General features: G+C 32.7%; 1 protein-coding gene and 1 long non-coding RNA gene across 2 annotated transcripts; both read left to right on the top strand.

Moving 5' to 3' along the window:
- The first annotated feature begins 1461 nt into the window (after positions 1 to 1461).
- Positions 1462 to 4604, top strand: LOC107916132 (uncharacterized). The gene is made up of 4 exons (XR_001689394.2): positions 1462 to 1811; positions 1927 to 1991; positions 3799 to 3921; positions 4249 to 4604. It is a non-coding gene; the product is annotated as an uncharacterized lncRNA (long non-coding RNA).
- Positions 4605 to 15649: 11045 nt separating this feature from the next.
- LOC107915919 (peroxidase 27) lies at positions 15650 to 18206 on the top strand. Its single transcript, XM_016845109.2, has 4 exons — positions 15650 to 15914; positions 15991 to 16182; positions 16299 to 16464; positions 17464 to 18206. The coding sequence occupies exons 1-4, from the start codon at positions 15708 to 15710 to the stop codon at positions 17880 to 17882; spliced, it is 984 nt and encodes a 327-aa protein (XP_016700598.1). The 5' UTR covers positions 15650 to 15707; the 3' UTR covers positions 17883 to 18206.
- The last annotated feature ends 6393 nt before the right edge of the window (positions 18207 to 24599 follow it).

Below are 24599 nucleotides of genomic sequence, written 5' to 3'. Positions count from 1 at the left end.
CGGCGTTTTTAAAAAAGCGCCGCTAATGCTCAGGCTTTTAGCGGCGTTTTTAAAAAAGCGCCGCGAATGCTTAGGCTTTTAGCGGCAATTTTGAAAAAGCGGCGCTAATGCTCAGGCTTTTAGAGCATTAGCGGCGCTTTTTCAAAAAGCGCATCTAGTGCTCGGGGATTGAGCGGCGTTTTTGATAAAGCGCCGCAAAAACATTTTACCTGTCTATTTACTATTTAATTTGTTTATTTATATTAATTAAAATTTAATTTATTTTTAATTGAATAGTTGTTAAAAATGGATAAATTTGAAATAATGACACGTAGAAATAATTTGAAATAAAAAACATAGAGAAATATTTGTTTAAAATAGAAAAATTAAAATACTATTATTTAAAATAATTTTAAAATTTTTTGGGTACATGACTGATTGATTTTTAATTTATATATTAAATAATTTCATATATCATTGTAAAAGATACTATAGTATTAATTTTAAAATATTTAATTAATTATCATTATAGTTTAGGGTTTAATATATATGGTTTAGGGTTTATGGTTAATTTAGAATTTAAGGCCGGTTTAGGAGTTACAATTTTAAGGTTTATAGATTATGGAATTAGGGATTAGGAATTCTGGTTTAAGGGTTGTGATTTAGGGGTTAGGGGTTAGTGGTTAGAGATTATGAGTTAGGAATTTAAGGTTTATAGATTCGATGTCAAGTTAGGGTTTAGGGTTTAGATTAATTAGTATTTTTTTGATTTATATATTAAATAAAGTTTAGGGGTTAGTGGTTAGGGGTTAGGGGTTAAGAGTTAGTGATTTAGGATTTAGAGATTCGGGGTCGGGTTTAAGGTTTAGATTAATTAGTATTTTTTAATTTATATATTAATTAAGTTCTTATATAATTGTAAAAGAGGGGTTAGGGGTTTAAGGTTTATGTTTTATGATTTAAGGTTTAAGATGTAGGGGGTAGGGGTTTAGAGTTTAGATTAATTGGTGTTTCTTAATTTATATATTAAATAATTTCTTATATAATTGTAAAAGAGATAATATTAATTTTAATATATTAAAATTATGATTATAGTTTAAATTATTTAAGAGATAATATTAATTTTAATATATTAAAATTATGATTATAGTTTAAATTATTTAAGAGATAATAAATCCATTTTATATATATTAAATGGTTTACGATTTAAGGTTTACTTGAGATTTGTTAAATGATAAAATTTTATACAATCAATTAATGCTTTTATATTTAAAAATATTTAATCTAAACCATTTGATATATTTAAACATTAGATTTTAAAAAAAATATTGATAAATAAATAGAATCACTTAACTAATAATTTTTAACAGATAAAATAAAGAATTTTTAACAAAGCAAAACGAGCAAAACGACGTCGTCTTGTTCAAAATAAAATAATTTTTTGCGCCAATTTTATAAAAAACGCCGCAAAATGTAAGCAATAACGACATTTTTATAAAAAACAGCACAGAATTCGTTTTATCTAAAAAATTTCGCGCTGATTTTTCCCCAAATTTCCCCCTAAAACCCCTAACTTTGCCCAGATTTCGCGCTGATTATTTGTGTGTGTGTTTCATATTGTTGTGTTCATTACTCAAATCCCTATCGCTTTTATTTCTGTTCCATTTTTCCTCTTTATTTTCTAATTTTGGGTGTTATTTATTCCATATAGATTTTTAATTATAATTTTGATCATCTTCCAAAAGAGGGAACTCGTTTTTGAAAACCATAAGCAGAAGGAAGAAATCGAAGTGATTTGAGCCACCGCCTCTGCTTCGCCGCCAGCCATGAAGGTTCTATCTCTCAACCATGAATGTATCTTGCTTACAAAAAAAATAAGCTTTACAAAGTTTAAAATTTAACCGTGCACCCTTTCTTTTTATTATTGTTTTTTTTTTCTCTTTGCAGTTCAATATTGCCAACCCCACTACGGGATGCCAGAAGAAGCTAGAAATCGACGATGACCACAAACTGTAAGTTTTCTTGCTTATCTCTTTATATATTATATGCTTATCTTTCAATTTTCTTTAGCTTTATTTTGGAACTTGAAGTTGGCATACTTTAAGTGAAGGTAGGTGTTGAACCAACAAAGATAATGAAGACCTTTTGTAACATGTTGATATGGTTTATATTGCTTAAATTTTTTTTGCATAGGCATTTCTTTCCTAGATAATTGAAATGTTTTATTCCAAAATAATCAGCATTTGTAGCCAATTTTTTAGCATACTAGTGTGTTAGGCTATTTCTGTAACTGACACAAAGAACCCCTTTTTTTTTCCATTTGATTTAATTACTATAGGAGGAGAACTAGCTTGAACAGTAGAACCAATTCGCCTAAGAAGCTCATTTGGGTTTCTTTATGCTTTCTAAAGTTCAATAGGCGGTGTAGCTAACAGTTGTAACTCGTGATTTGTTAATTACAATGTTTGAGTTTGAGCTGGGCAATGACATTTTGAATATAATTTATTATGAACTTGTAATTTGTGTTGGTGTAATGGATAATGATATGGTGAGACTAAGACCATTCTAGGTTATGGGGGAAGCAGTTGGTCTTGTTTAAAGTACTTATGCCTTGTTTAAAAATTACTAAATATGTCTTTCATACAACCCCACGATATCCAATTATCATATGGGGAGTATTTCTTTACCTTCCTTTATTTTTTTACATTTGTAATCACATTTGGAACAATGTGGAATTAAGTGGGGGAATTTAGATTGAAACTTAATTGATATCTATTGTTGCCTATCATGAAGTTGAAGAAACTATTTTATGGATCATTTTCACCACATCATTCATAGTCTCGTCTAATTAAAAAGGAACACGTCATCTTCTTTTTTTTCACATCATATGTGCAGTTGGACTATACTTCCAAATCAAATATAATATGTCTTCTTTTAGTTAGAAGGGATTATAAATAATGTGGTGGAAATGATCTATAAAATAATTTCTTGTGAAATTGATGATTTTTTTCTATTTTTGGTTGTGGAAAAAGTCTTGTCCAAAACTTTGTCAATGACAATTAACTTGCTTTATCTTTGCGCATGAATTGTATTTTTATTGCCTTCCATACATGTTTTTATTATCTAACAGTAGCACAAATTTCACTACCTCGATATTTTAAGAATTTAGATATTAGGTGAATTTTATTCCGTGATTTAACTTTACAAGAAACACTTTAGCCCGGTTTGATTATATGAGTTAAATTATGTGAATTGAATGCTCCATGATGATTAGTTTTTGCTAAATTGGTTGGGACACTTTATTCTGCTCAGAGGATATAACCAGGCATTTCTGAATAGTTTTGCCATTATTTCTGAATCTTCTAAGCTAGTTTGTGACGTTCATATGGATGATACCCATAGGCCTTCGCATGGATAGTTTTTTAGGCCTTCGAATGGCTCTTTCTTCTTATTTTTTTCTATGATTTTTTTGTGTTTTTTGTTTAGAAGGAAAAGGTTAGTTTGTCCATTGCAGGTATGTGCTGGTCTGTATAGTAAAAATATGTAAAAAAATTATAATTAGATTTGTAAAAATATATAAATATAAAAAATACATTAAAGTTAAATTTGACTAAGGACTTGGAGTTGAACTAATTTGATTCTTGTTTTTTTATTTTATTTTATTTTATTGGCAAGAAAGATAAAATATTTTATTTATCAAATAATCTAAAAGATTTTGAATTCATGATTATTGGTTTTGTGAGCATATTAGACAAGACAAAATTTATGTTTAATGCATGATTATTGAACTTGTTTCATTTGTTATCCTTTTTGCAATAGGAGGAACTGAGGTATCAACTATTTGCAGTTGTGAAACATTCTGGATTCAGACCTACTTTTGGACACTATGTTTGCTACATTCGATCCTCTCCTAATATGTGGCATAAGATGAATGATTCAAGGGTAAGCGTTGATGAATTTGTTCACTTTTTACTGTGCATTCTGGTTTTTACTAAGGATAGTTACTAACATATCCAGTTTCTTAACTGGATACAATATGTTTCTTGTTGAAATTTTCTTGCTTATGAAGGATACCTTACAGAGGGTTCTGTTTCCCCACTGCTTTAAATATTTTGCTTGTTCTTCAAGCATTTGGATCTGATAATTTCACTGATATTGCAAATTTCTATCCTAAGTTTGAAATTTAAGTGTCAACTTGTAATATACTCGGTAACATTTTGATGGTACTAAGAATAATAGTGCATAATGGTCATGTTCTGTCTTTTGTAGGTTACTTGTGTTGAAGAAGAAGCTGTGCTGTCCCAGGAAGCCTACATTTTGCTCTATGCTAAACAGGGTATACCTTGGTTTTCAACTGCAATAGAAGTGCAAAAGCCTTGTGCAGACCCTAGAATTTCTGGTTCTTCACCAAAGTCCTAGATGACATAGACTTTGCCTCCAATCTTGAGGTGGAAAAGGGTGCCAATTGCAGCGCCAATGAAACTAAAGATGTTGCTGATAGAGCTTCAACTCAATTCTCTTGCGATGTTCAACTAGTTAGTCTGTTTCTCAACCGTATTATTTATTTTAGTTTTCATTCTAAATTTTTATTTTTATTTTAATATTTACGACAACTTGAGTTCTAACTTTTGGATCTTAATTGTGTTATTAATTTATTATTTTAAATTCTAAAACTAAATTCATTAATTTTTATATTTAGTTTTAAAGTTTAAATTTTCATAAAAAAATTAATTTAAATAATATTTTTTTATCCTTGAAAGTATATTTAAAGTTCAAATTTTAAAAATAAAACATAATATAATATTTATCATAAAACTAAATATTATTTGATTAAAATAATTTTTTTAAATGTTATGTTTTCAGTGGCGTTTAACGAGAAGCGTCGCTAAAGTTTGTTCTATAGCGGCGTTTGTGGGAAAAGCGCCATTAAAGGTCTTGAGACATAGCGACGTTTGTGGAAAAAGCACCGATAAAGGTCTTGATCTATAGCGGCGTTTTTGGGAAAAGCGCCGCTAAAGGTCTTGAGTTATAGTGGCGTTTGTCGGAAAGCGCCGCTAAAGGTCTTGATCTATAATGGCGTTTGTGAAAAAGCGCCGCTAATGGTCCCGATCTATAGCGATGTTTGTGGAAAATGCGCCGCTAAAGGTCCTGATCTATAGCGGCATTTGTGGGTAAAGCGCCGCTAAAGGTCATGGTCTATAGCGGCGTTTATTTCTAAAAACGCCGCAAATGACAACAGTGGCATTTTTTGCGACGCTTTCAAAAACGCCGCAAATACTTTTAGCGGCGCTAAAAAGCGCCGCTAAAGGCATAAAAAAACGCCGCTAAAAACCTTCTTTGGTGTAGTGTAATTTCCCGTGTCATGCTTGGTAATACAAATTGAAATTTCACAATTATATCACTTATTTTAAAAAATATATTAAGTATTATAAAAAAAATTAAATATTACTATTACTAATAAAAATAACAAGAAAATAAACATCTTATGCAATTTATCTAATTGCTCTAGCATTTCATATTTGTTGGGCTATGCCCACTATAACATTTAATATATACTCCTTATCATCATCTATTGGTCCTTAAAAATTTTTTTATTTAAATCGCAATATGAATTTGTATCATTAAGATTATAAAGATCTTTTTCTTCTATGTACTTTTTAAAGTATGAATCATCTCAATTCTATCTACGAATGAAGTTATGAAGCATGTAACATCCCAACATGATCCAACCTTTTTTTAGACTATACTGAGACGATAGTGTTAAGGGAATAAATTATATTAGGACGATCCTAAAAGGCATAGTTTTTTTAAAGATAACAAAATATTATTATGCACTCATTTATATCTAATATCTTCTCAAACTTAATTTAACTTTAATTAAATTACTTAAAATAATTAATATTTTAAATCATAAACAAATATTTTTTCTTCTTTTACAAATTTTAATAATTTTTTTTTCTTTTTCATAAGTTAATATATATTTTTTTTATTTTTTTCCAACCAATTTAAAAAAAAAGGTTAGTAATTTTTATGCAATTTTTTCTATGTCATTAACACATAATTTTAGTAATTATTTTACTTTGAACCCCGAACCCAGAACCTTAAATTTTGAACTCGAATCTTAAATTTTAAACCTTCAACCTTGAGGTTTAGGGTTTAGAATTTAAGATTCAAGGTTTGGGTTTGGGGTTTGAGGTTCATGGTTCTTGTTCAAGGATTGGGGGTTACGGGTTATGATTTTAAGGTTCATGGTTTAAAGATTTGGGGTTATAAGTTGGAGTTTAGGGTTTTAGGTTTTGAGTTTAGGGTTCGGGATTCTATATTCAAGGTTCAGGGTAAAAAAATCAAAATTATGTGTCAATGGCATAAAAAATTTCGTTGAAATGTGATTAAATAATTGGAAAGGGTCCATGAGTAATGTGGTGAGAAAAGTCCATAAAATAATTTCTCTATGGATGAGTGTATAATAATAATTTCATATATTTAAAATTTGATGATGTGGCAAAATTTTGTTGGTGCCTAACAATCTTAATTTTTCGGATCATCCTTATGTAAGTTATTCCCTAGTGTTTATATGATAAATATATTTGGTTGAACAACAAATCTCCTTTCAACCATATTTCAAAGCTTTGAATGTCTCAAATTAAAGAACCCTCAAGTTGTCTTTGGTGTTTATGCCTAGTCTATTCTCCCAAATGATATTCCACCCTATAATATGATGCATGGAAATATTTTGTATTTGCATAACCAATATCTACTATATAATATTTTTCTACAAAGATAACATGTAATAATTTAAATATTTTATAAGAAAAGTAAAATAAACTAAATAACAACATGGTGATGCTACTGCTGATGATGATAATATTAGTGTATTGTCAAATGGGATCTCTCTTAAACAACATTTCTTAGGACTCTAGCATCTGATGTGCCAACCAACTTTGTAATAATTAGATTATAATAGTTTTTATAAACTTTTTGTAATCGACTTATAAAAGGGTGTCCAATAATAAACCAAATTTATAACTTTTTTTATAAATTTTCTTTTACAGTTATTCCACGCAAATTAGGTAAAATTTAAATAGCATTTATAATATAAATTTTATATAAAATTTTTTATTAAGTATTGACTAGCTTTTATAACATTTATGCTAGGATGCTCAAATACATATCTATGGAAGAATAATATAGAAATTTTTTTTTGGTGTACAAACAAGTAAAACTAAAAAAGAAAACAAATGCTAAATAAACCTTTTTACTCGACAGATGTTCCTAATTTTTGCTCGATTTCTTCATTTAAAGGTTTAGACGGATCCCACGCATGAGAATTGGTGTATTGTCTTGCCCAACAAACACATATCTTGATGGTCTCTGTTAAACTCCATGTCAAACCTTGAAAGACGAATAGGTTTCTATTCTTCCACACATGTCATGCTACTAACCCAAAAAGGGTAGATCAAGGAACTTTAACCCGTGACAGCCACTCGTGGTATTTAAAATTTTTCTCAACCCATTCAATAATATTGCTTGAAAAGAATTGAGATTGCCAGTTAAGAAGGACAATGTTTAACCAAACTTCTCTAGCTGTTGGGCAGTCTCTGAGTGTATGTAAGACGTCTTCTGTGCTATGTTGACAAACCGAGCATGATGTGTTATGGCTGAGCCCTCTTCGTGTTCTTTCTAAATTTGTGAGCAATTATTGTTTACAAACTAGCCATAGGAAGAACCAAATACGGTGAGGACTTGATATTTCAAAATTTTCTTTCATCTATTATCTCGAGAATTCCATGAGTTTCTTGTTAACACTTGGTATGCATTCTTGATCAAGAAGTTCCTAGTAGAGGCAAGCATCCATCTGATTTTATCTGGCCTTGCTAAGTGGTGTAGAGGAGGTGTGTCAATAATTTTTTGTATTATTTCTTCCGCTAGGTTTTCTCTATATGTTTCTAGGTTCCAGACCCCTTCTTCTGTTATCATGTCTTTAAGCATACAATCATTTATTTATCTATTTGGATTTTGAACATGTTTGAGCAACGACCCAACTATAGGAATCTAGTTGTCTTTCCAACAACAGATTGTCGTTCCGTCTCCAACTGACCAACATAGGTTTTCTTTTAATAGGGCTAAATCTTCTCAATTGCTTTCCATAGTACATAACAACTTCTTTTTCCTATACTCTCTGGAAGAGCTTTCTTCATTCCATACTTTGAACGTAGCACGTGCGTCCATAAGGCATTTTGGTTGGTAATGAGATTGATTCCTTGTTTTAACAAGAAAGATTTATTTTGGTCTTGTAGACGCCTTAGATCGAGTCCACCGTAGGTACGAGGTTGACATATTATCCCCCAATCAACTAGTGCCAACTTCTTACCTCACATGTTGGATCCCTAATTGAATTGTCTTGCTAGGCGTTCAATTTCATCACACACCCCTTTTGGAATTTTCATGGACTGCATGAAATAATTAGGAATAGTTAAGAGGACCGATTGTACATAGGTAAAGCGACCTGCCATGGATAACTGTTTTGCGTCCAAATTACATAAGTTTGTCTGGACCTTTTCAACCATAAATTGTACTGTAGATTTAGAGATTCTTTTGTGGAGCAAAGGGATACCTAAATATTTGCCTAATTCTTGTACTTTCTGGTACCCCAAGATCCTACATATTCTATCACTTAAGTCGTCCGCTACACCTTTTGAAAAAAAATGTTGGTTTTCCTTGTATTGACATAGTGTCCTGAAAAACTACAGAAATGTTCAAGGATGTTCTTTAGCAACATGACATGCTTGATATATGCTTTTCAAAAAAATTACCAAATCATCTGCAAAGAATAAGTGTGATAGATTTGGTCCAACTTTGGATAGTTTAATAGGGAGCCAGCCTCTTGAGGCTATGGAAGTTTGAAAGCTATGCCCTAACCATTCTATGCATAATACGAATAAATAAAGTGATAAATGGCAACCTTGTCTTTCTCCTTTTGCAGGTTTAAATTTTTCAGTGGGTACCCCATTTCATAAGACTTGCATGGTGGTCGTTGTAATGGTTGACATAATAACTTTTCGTAGATAATCTGGTATTCCGGTAGCTTGGAGAGATTTGTCAACGAAATCCTATCGGACTCTGTCGTAAGCTTTCTAAGTCAATTTTGATCGCCATCCATTTCTCGTTTTTCCATGCATCGAGTGAATGACCTCTTAGGCTATGATGTTATTGTATGAGATGTTTCTTTAGACGATGAATCCTGCTTGTTCTTGTGAGATAATTTTAGGGAAGACTCTTTTGAATATATTGGCTATTACTTTCATGACTAATTTATAAAGGACATTACAAAGGCTTATTGGTCTAAATTGAGAGATTTTTTTGGGCTGAGCAATCTTTGGGATTAGAACGATTAGAGTGTTGTTGAGTTGTTGGTCGATGGGTCGTCCATTGAACACATCTTTAACCCAATCACATACTGCTCCTCTTATGTTGTCCCATTGGTTTTGAAAGAAAAATGCGTGATAGCCATCACTTCTGGGTGTTTTTAGAGGCGCCATGTCAAAGATTTCTATTTTCATTTCTTCATTCGTAACCTCTTTACCGAGAAAAACAAAGTCACTATGCTCTAGAGGAGGAAATTGACTTAGAGGAATTTCTCCCAGTCTGTTTGGCATTTCGCCATATAATTTTTGGAAGTAATTAAGAACTTCTTTTTGTATGTCTTCAGGGTTATATAGCTAGTCTTTGTTTGAGGAGTGCAATAAAGCGATTAATTTTCCTTCTATGCATTGTACGACTATGAAAAAATTTTGTATTTCTATCTCTTAATTTGAACCAATCGTATATGGATTTTTACTTCCACAGTAATTCTTTGTGACCAAAAACATTCTCTAGTTCTTCTTTAATACTCATTTCTCTTTGGACTAGGGAGTTCGAATATGATTTTTCAAGTTTCATTTGTACCAAACTTAAAGCTTTCATTAGTTTTTGTTTGCGAATCCCAATGTGCCCGTAGACATTTTTGTTCCAGCTTTTAAGACCATTATTGAGCTGATCTAAGGAGTTGTACATGTCTCCCCTATAATGTCGTAAACTCTTGATTATGTTGGAAAAATGTTGGTGTTATGCCCATCCAGTGAGAAACTTGAATGGTCATCCTTTAGAGAGTTTGTAGTCCGGGTTAATGTTGACAAGCAACGAACTATGGTCTAATTTGATTCGAGTTAGATGTGTTGCAAAATATTAGGGAAATGATTGGCATTAAGCTGCATTGCCTATCACTCGATCCAATCTTTCGAAGACTCCTCGTTGCTAAGTAAAAGAAGACCTTCGAAATTCTAGATCTTGTAGATTTTTGGATTCAATGAATTCTTCAAAGTGTGGGCATCTTTTTCCTATGGTGCTACCACCTTTTTTTTGTCTTATTTAGAAAGAATAGTGTTAAAATCTCTTATTGCCATCCAAGTGGTATTATTGGACGGTAAAGTTATTTTTAAAGCTTCCTATAAACTTTTCCTCTTTGTAATGTTGGGGCTCCCGTAGACGATAACAATTAGGATGGGTTGCATTAGCCCTCCATTATATGTTTTAACAAGAATAAACTGGGGATGGTTTTGGATTATTTCAAGTTGGATTGTGTCTCTCCAACCAATCCAAATTCCACCAAAAAAACCTCTTGCTTCAACTCGATGAGAGTGATGAAAGCCAAATTTGGCGATTATTTCATCTGCCTTGCTACCACTCACTTTTGGTTCTAAAATACCTACAATGTCTGGTTTAAATTCGACATTATATTCTCTGAAGATGAGGGAAAATTTAATACCCGCGCATCCTTGACAATTCCAAACGAAAAGAGATAAATTGAGTTTAGAATTCATCGTAAAATATTAGAAGAATAGTACCCAATCTATTTTTATTGCTGAGTATCGTCCTTGCTTCCTTCATGTTTGGTTCCTTCCTCATTTGTTTGGTTGAGTAAACCTTGCTTGAACTGTTCTTGTAGCAGTTCAACCATGTTAGTAATCAATTCTGTCAATGGCACCTTGGGAGATGTAACTTTGAAGGGGCTTCCTTTATCCCGAATAATTCTTTTAAGTTTTTGGCCCTTCGTATTTCCATTTAGTTTTCCTCTAGTGGCCGCTAGAGGAGCATTAATTCGTTTCCCTATAGTATTTTTTAATGTTGAATGCTCTTTCTATTTTCCCCCTATGGAATTGAAATCTTTAAACACCACCACTGAATGTTTTGTTGGATCTAGTATACCATTGGAAGGCGTGACTGCGACCTCAAGTAGACTTCCATCGTTGGAGCGGTGACTGGATTGTGGCTCAGAAATTACTACTGATTGTGTGCCATGATTTTCAATCGTGATCTGTCTTCCTTGTGTCTCAACATGTGCTTTGGCCATCGTCACGCTCGTCACCAATTCATCTTCTGGTTGCAATGTCGACGTGGCAGACATTGTTTGTGTTCTTCCTCATGTGTCATCATCTGTTAGGTTAGTTTCGTTTTCTTTACTTGCTTCAGATTCAAGTTTCTTTAGGAAGTGCATTGGGTACTTTTTTCTTGGTCTGTTTCTGTTTGCTTAGGCCTGTGTGATTTATAATCTCCTTACCAGGCCGTTGCTGGGATTGGCCTGTGGAGAAGGCTCCCTTTGCTGCAGCTATTTATTCCAACACAGACCCTAACTCCTTTTGGGCCAGATTGTTTCCCTTCGTGGACCTACTCTCCTGTGGTCCCATTTCGTCATTTAAGGTTTCTAAAAGCTGAAATCAAATATTTTCTTACATATTCTCTTTGTTGGCGCTGTTGGTGACCTTCCCTTCTATTGGCTGACGCCGATTTTGTCTTTTAACGAGCATCCATGGGTCGTAGGCGTCAAAGCTAGTCATGAAGTTACTTTTCCCTTGTTCAGGCCTGGTCCCTTGAGTCGTTTTTTCCTCTGCAATGATTTCGTTTATCACTTGTTGTTCTGTTGTCAGTTTTGGGAAAATATCCTGCGTATGTCTGTAGTGGCCGCAAGAAAAGCATACCGTGGGAAGGTATTCATATTCGATTTTCTACAATACTCCGTTGATTAAAACTTGAGATATAAGGGCCTTTCCAAGTTTGACGTAAACCGTCGTTCTTGCGAATCTTCCCCGAACTCCATTATCGAGTCTAATTTTGTAACCCTTCCTATCATTCCCCATATTTCCCAGAGTATTTTCCTTTTGTACATATGTCTAGGCAGTCCTGGTAGCCGTATCCAGGCCATGACCATATTCGGGTAAGGTTACGAAGGGCTAAATTCGATACTCCAAGGTTGAATAGTTAGGTATTGTCCATAGACTATCCAGGGCCCTTAACTTAATACTTTCTCAAAATCTCCAAGGTTTTGGAACTTAGCCAACTAATAACCATTCTCGATATCCATTAGTCGGAACGGTTGGTTTGGTCACCATAGAGACTAAATATTGTTTTGTAGAGTGGCGTATCCAATGTTCCTTCCTAAGAATTTTATTCCCACCGTATGTTCCATGTCTTCTATGAGTAATTGATTAACCTGACCAGAGAAGTCAATTATCGGAATACTGTTTACCGACGATCTCAAAATATTTTCATTAAGTAGGTGTAAATTGTCGTCCTCATCTTTGGTTGATATTTCTGTTTTATCGTCTGCTCTCAGGCCTGTTCCAATGAGGCGGTCTTTCCAGGATCTGGGTCTATCTGGGGTCAATACAACTTTCATGGCAACATCTGCGACACCATCTTAAGTGTTGGCTTCTCCACCTATTGGTAATCGACTATCGCTTCGATCGCTTTCTGTTTGCTCTCGCTCTTCAGACTCCATGAGAAAAATAGTATATTAATCTATGGTTTAAATGCTATGTTTTGGTTATTAAAATTGGATCAAATTGATGAAGTGAATTGATTCCATCGGTACTTTAAAATCGTGAAAAAATAAATTAATGAATAATATAGAATTTAAAATGTAATATTTATAAACTTAATTTGTTATTAGGTAAAAAATTATGTGAAATATTTGGACTTGATGTATCTAATAGTAAACTATTTTTATTCAATAAAAAATATAATTATATTTTTTAAAAATAAAATATATATCCTAAAATTACAAACTCTTATTATTGTATAAAACTACTTTCGTAAATTTGTATAATTTTTTTTCTTATATAGGTATATTTAGAAAGCTATTGGATAATTGGTAACTGTTTGTAATTACCTGAACAATTATCCTAATTTTCAGCCTCTAAAAATTGGAGAGTGTGATTAGGGTGCTCCAGTTATACTTAATTTAGTGAGACTCACCAATTACAATAGTTACCTAAAAGTGTCACATCTATGTAATTACAAACAATAACACTTAAATTCAATTACAATGTGGCTTTTCAAACACTACCTTAATAATTTAAGGTTTTGCTTGTTACAATAAAAAAAAATTGGAAAGATGGAAAATTGAAGGGATTAAAAAAAATAGAAAGATAAAAAATATAATTTTTCTTTACTTGGGTATACGTACGTGGTAGGAAATACGGGAAATTTGAAAAAAAAATTTAATTTTCTTTTCATTAATTACTTGATAGAATTAAAAAATGAGAGTATAAAAAGAAAAGAAAAAAGAGACCCTTGAAAAATATAAATCTCATTCTTCTTTTCTCTTCTCTTGTCATTCTAAGTCGGGAGTTGATTTTCTTTCCAATCAAGTAAAGTTAAATCATTTTCTTCTTTTTACTTTTCGACCCAATTAAATATATTTTTATATTTTTATTAAATAGTGAAAATCTTTAAAAAGAAATAGAGATGAAATCGAATATGAACTCCTTTCGTCCTTAATAAATCAAACAAAATTTTTAAAAATAAAATGAATTCGCTCAAACCTAGAAGTTTCAAAACCGACTTTGAGTTCAATTTTTATAGTATTAAACATCTGAAAAGAAATCAGCAACTTGCCATCGCTCAAAGAAAGCGAGAATCTGGGTTTGTCCAATAACGAGAATCAAGGTGCAGCGGGGGCCACTGGCAACCCTCATTCGAGTTGTGTTTATTATATAATTAACATTGTTTTGGGCTAATTCTACCATGAGTCTTCTAATCATGGTTCCAATTTTAAATTGGTCACCTAAAGTTCAAAGTATTCTAATTAGGCCCTCAAACTATCAATATCATACCAATTCTATCATTTGGTCAACGAACTCAAGGTAGTCAATTTTGTTCTGGCAATGCCTATATTAGTCAAAATACTTTATTCTAGTAGTAAACTAAAACAACAAACTTTAGATTCTGTTCCGATGCAAATCTCGATCAGTATCGACTGGACTGGTGTGTACTGATTGATTTAGCCCGTATAGGCCTAGTATTGAAAAATGAATTTTAAAATATAAATATAAATAAGTATTTATTTTGATTTGTTGAATGATGGATTGCTATATGCATAGCATGAGATGGTCTTATTGTTTAATTTATGAAATAATATATTTTCTTGTTTATTTCGAGTTTGTTAGTTGATGGATTGATTTTTTGGAAAACCCACATCTTTTCTTGGGAATGCAATGCGTTTTATCACTGCACTCAACACTTGTTGGTAAATATTTTTAAAAAAATAACAATAGGTTCGAAATAATACATTGAAATAGATCAATACCAATTAGTATCAATACAATAGAAAAATAAAACATCCACCGGTACAATATTAGCTACCTTGATTTAAATTGATGACTAGGCTGATAGGAGAGTCTAATTGATACAATGCCGATATTTTAAGAAAACAATTAGAATATATTGAAATTTAGATACCAATTTAAAATTTGACAGTAGTTTAAGAATATTTAATGCAATTAACCCTATTGTTTCCGTGAACAGTCCGACTTTCATTTGATCCATGGTTTCAGGGGAACAATAATTTCAGCCATCAGTTTCATGGAAAAATCATGTCCCTCTTCTCTTTTCATTTCTTTTTTTTTTTAAAGATTTTTTTCTATCTAAACTAAAAAAGATAAAACTTTATTAAAAATCATGTCCCAAACAAACTATACTTGGGTACTAATAATTATCATTATTATTATTAATTTATTAAAAATGAAATTACTATATCATTTGGCTGAGGAAACAAATAAAATAAAAATAAACTAGTTCAGAAGCTATTTTTTATTATTTAACATATTACACTCTTGATTTATTATTTGTAGTTGATAAACTTATACAATATTACCAATTCATTCGGATATGAAATGCTTCTGTCTACCCTCACCCCCTCCAAGAAAAATAAAGCTTTTTTTTTTTTTTATGTTCTCTTGCAGGTAAAAAGAAAGAGAAAGCTCTTACGTGTTACTAGAATATGTAAAAATGAATTACTTTTTTCTAATAGTTGATGAGGAAATTAAAATAAAATAGTACATCATATATACATAAAAATATTTGTATATACACTGAAATAAAAAATTGAATGCAACTAATTGATTAAAAGAAATTAAGATCAAATTAATTAATTATACTTTAATAGTGCAAGACTTTCAAGATACTGTGATCGGTCAATGAGGAATTAAAAAAATAAAGAGATAGATCTTTGACAAAACCCTCGAGATAAGCTTAAGTTAAGGTGATTTTATATACTACTACTTGGCTTTAACACGTCGACGTCCTTGTCCTATATAAAGGACATTGTCGAAGGTTTTAAATGTACTGAATCTGCTACCAAAAACACCGTGTTCTAATTAATTCTCCTCTTCATTTTTATTCTAAGGTTAGTGATGAAAATGAGGGCTGGTTATAGCATTTTCCTTCTCGTTCTTTCTCTTACTGTTTGTAATGCTGGTAAGTTGAGTAATACCTTTTACAAAAATACTTGCCCACAAGTTGAGAAGATCGTGAGAGAGATTATCCAGATTCATACTCGAAACAATCCATCTTTGGGTGCTCAACTTATTAGGATGCAGTTCCATGATTGCTTTGTTAGGGTAAGTTGAGCTATGCCTTTCCCAAGTTATATATATATCTATGTATGTATTGAGGTTTTCTGTTTGATTATGTTAGGGATGCGATGCATCAGTGTTGTTGGATACAGTTAGCAATTCCAAGGCTGAGAAAGAAGCAATACCGAATCAATCTTTAGGTGGTTTCGACGTGATCGACGATATCAAGGCAGCAATCGAAAGGGTTTGCCCTAAAGTCGTTTCTTGTGCGGATATTCTTGCCTTGGCAGCTCGTGATGCAATTTCTTCACCTGTAAATGACCCATTACACCCACTGCATCAACAAGTTTTAAGACACTTAATAGTTTCACATATAATAAAAGAAAAAAAAAATCTAATATTTGTAGTTCTGGTATATTTATTTTGCAGTTTAAAAAGTCGATGTGGAGCGTACAGCTTGGAAGAAGAGACGGTAGAGTTTCACTGGCAACTGAGATCAGTGGAAACCTCCCTAGTCCCTTTGCAAACTTCACTAGTTTGGTTCAACTATTTAAGGGGAAAGGCCTTAATGTTAATGATCTTGTTGTTCTTTCAGGTATAATTTCTTCTTATACATTAACATTTAATACTTGCTTGTCACATCGCTTCACTGCACTTATTCATTGATAATCAATGTATGGGGCATAATTTATTCTATTATTAAAGCTGTTAATTGAGTTAATGTTATAAATTAATTGAGACATCAATTTAATTAAAGAAAGTATAAAAATATTTTTTAGTAATTAAAATGGATTATATTATTTGTTAGTATTTTAGTCTTTTTATTTTTTAAAAAACTCAATAAAAAACTTCATGTTTGAACCGTGTTTTTTTTAACATTAATGAAACATTAGCCTTACTACTAAATAAGAGTTTTATTTTATAATAAATTAAAGATTTTAATTGTATTATGCATATTTTATTACATCCATCAATTATATATATTGATAATATTGTTGATTAAGTAGGTGTTACAAGTTAACTTGATGCTAACTCAAAATTAATGATAATATTATAATAAATAATTATACTGCATTTAATATTCTTAAGATTAAGTATTTACATATTTAAATTTTATTTTACTCACAATTTAATATATATTATTATAATATTATAAATATTTTATATATTATCATTAATTAATTTTAAACCATACATTCCATCCATTATTATTATATTGTTTGTTAACTTCTACAAATTTTAGCATGGAATAGAACTTCTATCATATCCTTATACACTTCAAATATGTGTGAGATATACAGGGTTGACTGGGCCCGCCCCCTTTTCCCGATATTGCCTCTAAATTTTTAACCTCTTTACACTCGAAAAATAGGAAAAAAAAGGTTATTTTGGTTTCCAAAAAGTTATAATCTGTTTTGGGAGTTCTCCTTTAAAGAAAATGAAGTTTTCATTAATAATCTATGCATGTATGTAACATCGGAGTTACATACCCATATCCGAATATTGTTCAGATGTGGAAAAGAAAATTTATAGGGATGGATAAATAGATTTGAGAAATTGTAACAATTTGGCATTAATTTCCTTGATCAAATAGGTGCACACACCCTTGGAGATTCTCGCTGTGGAGCTTTCTCAAGAAGGCTTTACAACTTCACAAGCAAAGGCGATGCTGATCCGAGCTTAGATCCAACTTATGCTAAAATCTTGAGAAAGAAATGTCCGAACCCAGCAAGTCCAGCAATAACAGTGGAAATGGATCCTGGAAGTTCACTATCATTCGACAATCATTACTACGATATCTTATTACAAAGGAAAGGGTTGTTCGTTTCAGATGCTGCACTTCTTACAGACAAGAATTCCAACAAGATTGTGACTCGGTTACAAAGGTCACGTTCGTTGTTTTTCACTGCATTTGCAAAATCGATGAAGAAAATGGCAGCCATTGGAGTTCTCACTGGAAATGCTGGAGAAATTAGGCAAAACTGCCGTGTTGTCAACCCAGGAAAGAATTAAAAGAACAGTGATAAATTTGCATGCATTTCTGCGTCAAGTTTCTGGGGAAAAAATAATGATTGAATTTTGCATAAGTGAATAAATTGAAGAATATTAGGATAAGTTATTTTCTACTTTAGGATACGTTATTTTCTACTTTAGGATACGTTATTTTCTACTTTAGTACCGAACTAATCATGTATTAGTTTCGGTGCAGTTGTAATAAACCATGACTCAAAAAAAAAAAAAAAGAAAGAAAAAAAGAAAAAGAAAAAAGTTTTGTATTGAGCATTTTGTAAACTTTATAAAATTAAGTGACAATCGGAAGTATTTTGATTTCTTCAAGGGCTAAATGTTCAAATTAGGTCCAATTTTTTAAGAGTTGTTCACATAAGAATCAAATCTTTTAAAATAGTCACATAAGAGCTTAACATTTATAAAAGTGCTTAAATAAGAATTTTTCACATACTTTAGCCTAGTTTGTAGCAAAAATTAGAAGAATGTTGACATATTTAAAATAAAATGCATAATAATTGAATTAGATATTTCTTGAAAAGAAAAAGAAGAAGAAGAAAAAAAACGACATAATTTGAAACCTAATATGAGAATCCCTTATTTGAGCTTTTCGAAAAAGTTTGGCCTTTATTTCGAATATGCTTGGTGCGTTGTTGAGAGCACCAAAAATACCCTATCCCTATAAAATAACGAAAAAGAATAGTATAAGGGAGGTAGGGTCAAATCCTCAGGGACTGAAATTGCACAACTTCTTGTTCCTCGAGATCCCGAGCATAGTCGTGCCCAAGAAAAAGCGGCATACCTGGAAAAAAAATAAAAAAACAGAATTAAAAATATGGAGTGATTGAAATTGTATAAACTGAAATCGAAATTGTAAAGAGAAACAGAATTGAGAAAATAAATTCTTTGATTAAGAGATCCCAGCCTCCAGTTATCTCGATCCTAGGCTTTTTAGACGATCCTTCTTATAACAGAATAAGCCAATTATAGTGGAAGAGGACACCTACGACCACCAGCTCCACTTAGATTTTAGACTTATGATATAGAGGAATCTGACTCTAGCTAACCGTCACTTTTGTGGGACCATCTTACACTAGATCATCACTTCTCAATGGCGAATGCCAAACCATTTTGTCTCTTGGGCTCGATAACCACCGACGTAGTAAGCTAACGAACCGACTGTGCAACATTCCCAAAACATACAAAGTAGTCGCCTTTGCACAAGATGAAAAGATCACTTTTGAAGGGACATGGACGGATTCTAAGTGCGGAGCAACAATGAATACTTGTTGAGAAGGCTAAGTGCGAATTCTAAGCCTCATGAACCCTTTTTGGAGAATCTCGACAACCTTTGGTTAGATGAGTTTAGTGTAACACCCCGAACCCGAGACCGACACCGGAGTAGGACACGAGATGTTAACAAACTTTGAAAAATTTTTCCAGACACTGCCCAGTCTGAGTACTAGTCGCTTCAAAAATCATATCTTGAGTTTCACAACTTGAAAGTCAGTTTTGTGATTTTTCCCTGAAACTAGACTCATGTCCCCACCTATGTATTTTTTTCTAGAATTTTTGGTCAGGCCAATTAGTACAGTTTATTAGTCAAAGTCTCCCATGTTACAGGGGTCGACTACACTGACCTTTTCCCATTACGACTTGGATATCTCTCTGCACAGAGCTTCAATACTGATGCCGTTTGTTTCTATGGAAACTAGACTCAGAGAGGAATCCATACATATATGGTATGACCCCTAATTATCTCTGGTAAATTTATAGTGAATTTCCAAAGTCGGAACAGGGAATCCAGAAACTGTTCTGGCCCTGTTCCACAAGAACCCGAATATCTCTTACTGTACTGTTCATATGATTGTTTTGTTACTTTCATATGAAAGTAGATTCATCAAGGTTCGATTACATAATTTATTCACTATTTAATTCCACTCCTACGAATTCTTGTGATTTTTCCAATCCACACCACTGCTGCTGTCAGCCTCTGTTTTCAAAGTAAACCTTACCTATTTTCGGGGTTTCATGGACCAACTAGGGCCTTGTCATACATATGCCCACATATGATCATACTTAGCCATTCCAATGGCTGATCATTTGCTCAACACTTCCATTCCAACTATAGTTACATCATGAAACCATCTATACATTCATAAACACGAATGGTCTAATGCCATACTCCACTTCTACAAGCCATTTTCGCATGGCTGTACACTTATACATTTCATAAAGTACTCGAAAAACAACAATGGGTAGTCCTATACATGCCATATCAAAATTCAACCAAAATAGTACCCAAAAGAGCCTTTGATAGTGTGGGCGACTTCGACTTCAAGATCCCGAGTCCGATAGCTGGAGAACAAAAAATCTATAAAACAGAGGAGCAGTGTAACGAGTAAGCAATTTATGCTTAGTAAGTTTTGAGCAAGGAATTCCAGCATAAACAAAGAATAACACACATTTAGCTAAACGGAATATTTCATAATACGCAATTTACCGATATCAAACTTGCTTCACAACATTAACAACCCTTATGTACATACACAATAGACTAACTTAGCCGAAGGCCGGTAGCTCGTTTATCAACTGAGCGAACATTTATTTGTAAGGGCTCGATTAAATTCAACACATACGTAACATATCCCCATATTGGGATGTTTTTCGAGTATTCGCTGGAATTTTACAGCAAGCTCATTCATTACCAAATCACGTACCTTCGGGATTTAACCGGATATAGCTCCTCGTTCAAATGCCTTCGGGACATAGCCCGGTTTTAGTAACTCACACAATGCCTTCGGGACATAACCCGGATTTAATAACTCGCACGAATGCCTTCGGGACTTAACCCGGATTTAGTATCTCGCACAAAGGCCTTCGGGGCTTAACCCGGAATTTGTATCTCGCACAAATGCCTTCGGATCTTAGTCCATATTTATACATTAGACATTAAAGTCTCATACATGCAAATATCATGCATCAACACAACATATTAGCTAATTTCTTTCCCCTTGGCCGAATATGCATGTCTATTTTTGGGGTCGATTTCAACACTTAATACACACATATACACACTAGTAAAGCATCCTCCCCCTTTTCATCAATTTAACACATGCATTGCTCATTAACATGCAAAGTTACATTCGGCCTTAGCACACATCTTGCTAGCCGATTCTTCTCCATTTAGCAACCAATGCACATATGTGCTCACACAAAAATGCTAAAAAGGAGGTTCAAGAATCATTAAGCCATCATCACATGCATCATTAACAAGCTTCATATTTTGCATGCAATGGCATTAACACAACCTCCACCTAGGCCGAATCTTAACTCATCCTCATGCCTCATCACCACAACATCAAACACCAACCAAGAATGATGCATCCATGGTCAAGTGCCATTTCCATCACATAGCAAGATTTAGACCATGGGCTAGGTAGAACTCAAGCTAACAACTAAAACATGCATGCATCTCATGGAACATCATCAAACATACCTTAGCCTAGCTACATGCATGGCCGAATCTCTTCACCTTTCTTCTTCTTTCCTCCTTAAAATTTTTGGCCAAGGATGAACCAAAGGATGAGAAAATTTTTTTCTTTGTTTTTCTTTCTAATTTAGGCTAAATGAAGGTGAGAAAAGGATGAACAAAGATCTTCTCCTCTCTTTTCTTTAGCTCACGGCAATGGGGGGGGGGAAAGAATCAACTACACACTTTTTTTTTTGTGTATTCATCATACTCCTTTTCATTATTTAATTTCCATGCCTATTATTTTATTTTTTTCCACCCATGATGCACCAACAAAACATGTCTATGACATGTCTTGGCCATCAAACTTGGTCTACCATGCTTGTCATGGCCGGCCACTACTAGTAGGGGGGGGGAATTTGACATGCAAGTCCCCCCTTTGTCCACATGCACTAATAGGTCCTCACACATTGACCTATCACATTTTAGAATTTTCTCACATAAGTCCTATTGACTAAATTCACATGAAATCAACCAAATTGAAGCTTGAAATTTTCACACATTCATAATTACATATTCTAGACAATAAGTATCACATTCAAACATTTCGGTGACTCGGTTTAGCGGTCCCGAAACCACTTCCCGATTAGGGTCAACTTTGGGCTGTCACATTTAGTGGCTCATGCTTTTTGGTAAAAAAGAAATAAAATTAATAAAAATGGAATTTTATTGAATAAATGAAAGGAACAAAGGTTAGAGCTTTTTGGGAGAGGGAGCTTTTACAAAAAAAGATGAGTGAAATTTGTGTCACTCCATCCCCTATTTATAGTACTTAGAAAACCTAGTTTGTTCCTATCTAAATTCTAAAAGATAAATAAAGATAAAAGCTAAAATTAAATCTAAATAATAATTTTAACAATAATCCTAATATAATTAAAATTTAAATAGTCTTATGTTTATAAATCTCTTCCTTGAAAATTTACCCCCAAGTCTTTCACACTATGTATTTTTGGCACCACTTCTTTCCTATTTAGCATGCTAGCCCATTTTATCTTTAAATTCATGATTTTTCCCCCAAATTTTCTTTTCCCTTCAATTTAGTCCCTACAAGATAAAAAATCATAAATAGCTCAAATTAGTAGGATCATACTAAAAATAAATATGTAGTTAATACATAAAAATATGTCATTTCAGAGTATTATCAAATTCCCCCTACTTAGCCAATGCTTGTCCTCAAGTATGGTTCTTATCCACTGTGTAATTTAGATTTTACCATGAAAGGAGTATCACTTCAAAGTTTTATAAAAATTAGGCATAATGCATATGAAAATAAAGAGAACCTTTAGCTTACTTTAAGTAAAACTGAAGAAGTATTCCGATTAATACACACAAAAATCAAAATTGACTTGGATTACTTCATGAAAATTAGGTAATTTACTAAACTTACCAAGACACCCTATTTGTTTCCACCTTTAGCCCCCAAATGCAATTCTTTATTATTATTTTACTTCTTTTTTCTTTTTCTTTTCTTTTTTCCTTCTTTTTTTCTTAATAATATATTAAACCTTTTGATGCGAAGAGAGATGACAACCAAATACCCCACCCCGGTTACTCAGCCCAACATACTCCTAACTTATTATATTTATATATATTTTTTTCTTAAGAATATATTGAACCTTTTGACGTGAAGAGAGATGATAGCCAAGCACCCTACCCCGGTTACTCAACCCAATACATTCCTAAAAAAATTTTGTTTAATTTCGGTTAGTGGAGTTTTTCCTAACACATCACCCAACCTTTTGACGCGAAGTAGGATGACAACCTAAGCACCCTACTCTGGTTACTCAGTCGGTCACGTTTTAAGCTGCACTCATAACCACAGAGGCATCAAAATTTATTATTATCATGAAACAAAATTTTAATTTGGAGGATTAGGAAAAATAATCAAGTGTCAAAAATAAGTTTCGGCAACTCCCTAACAGTCATGAACATAAATTTAGCACACAATTGTATTAAGTGTCCTCTTTGCATAAACTTAATTGATTTTACTATAAGCAAGATAGGGTTAACTCTATTAATCATAATCATTTTAGCCTGATTGAAATAAAACAGTGGTGATGAAATCAAACTAGTAAAATCCTAACTAACTCAGTAGACAAGAATCATGCTCGTAGGTCAAACAGTGGGCAATTCCTAGTTAAAATCTTGGGCATGAAAAGAGGCAGAATATTCTAAAAAAAATGTAGGCAGAAACGAGCATAAGGCAACAACAACAGTAACACAACAATAAAAGCAGCAGATAAAATGTTACTGCATTTATTTAACGTCGATGTGAAAGAAAAAGGAAAACAAATATGTGAAAGAAAAATATTTTAGAAAAACATCTCATGTAGTCACTGTCGTTCTAATTTTAATTTTTCTTCTCGTCGATTTTCCTGGATATAAGAAGAGAGAATAAAATTTATTAACATGCAAGAAAATAAAAAATAAAATAAATATATAAATAAAATAAAAATAAAAATAAAATTGGGTTACCTCCTAACAAGCGCTTATTTAACGTCGTTAGCTTGAAGCCCCAACTAGTATTGGGGCTGTTCTAGTTGAATTCTTTCGTTCGTATGAGCTTGGAAATTCTCCTTTTTTTACCACATCCTTACGCCTTTTGCTTTGGTTTCGTATTTTCCTCCAAGAAAATCTTATGTATGTATGTCAAGGGGTTAATCCCTTTTAAATCGGCAATGGTCTCATCATTCTCCAAAAATGTGCATTTGAGATGCTCGGGAAGTGGTTTTAATTCCAGATCTGGTGCCTGCACAACAGAAGGTAGAATTTTAGTATTCATAGGAGTTGATAATTCATTAATAGATTCACAAATAGATCCTGAATCAAAATTATCATCAAACAACATTTCAAGTTTATCTCCATAAGATGAATCAAAAGTTTCTTCTACTAATGAGTCACTTATGTCGACACAGTTTACGTTCTAGATTTCACTCGGGTGACTAATAGCGTCATAAACGTTAAACTTCACGATCTCCTCGTCAAACTCCATCGTGAGGGTTCTGCTACAAATGTCAAGCTTAATATTTGCAGTACTGAGGAAAGGTCCCCCCAACAATATGTCTGAAGACCTAGGAGCGTTATCCTCTTCCATTTTTATCACATAAAAGTCTGTAAGAAAGATAAGCCCGTTAACTTTCACTAATACGTCCTCAGGGACTCCTTCGGGATGCACAATAGACCTGTCTACT

This window comes from Gossypium hirsutum, chromosome D10, assembly GCF_007990345.1.
Source record: "Gossypium hirsutum isolate 1008001.06 chromosome D10, Gossypium_hirsutum_v2.1, whole genome shotgun sequence".
Lineage (NCBI taxonomy): Eukaryota > Viridiplantae > Streptophyta > Magnoliopsida > Malvales > Malvaceae > Gossypium > Gossypium hirsutum.
The sequence above is the reverse complement of the archived record's forward strand: the minus strand, read 5'-3'. Positions and strand labels throughout refer to the sequence as shown.

Bases quoted from the DNA above. Each gene is read 5' to 3' on its own strand.
- LOC107915919 (XM_016845109.2), top strand. From the start codon at position 15,708: ATGAAAATGAGGGCTGGTTATAGCATTTTCCTTCTCGTTCTTTCTCTT. The intron at 15,915-15,990 runs GTAAGTTGAGCT...TGATTATGTTAG, and splicing joins TCCATGATTGCTTTGTTAGG to GGATGCGATGCATCAGTGTT. The intron at 16,183-16,298 runs GTAAATGACCCA...TTTATTTTGCAG, and splicing joins GTGATGCAATTTCTTCACCT to TTTAAAAAGTCGATGTGGAG.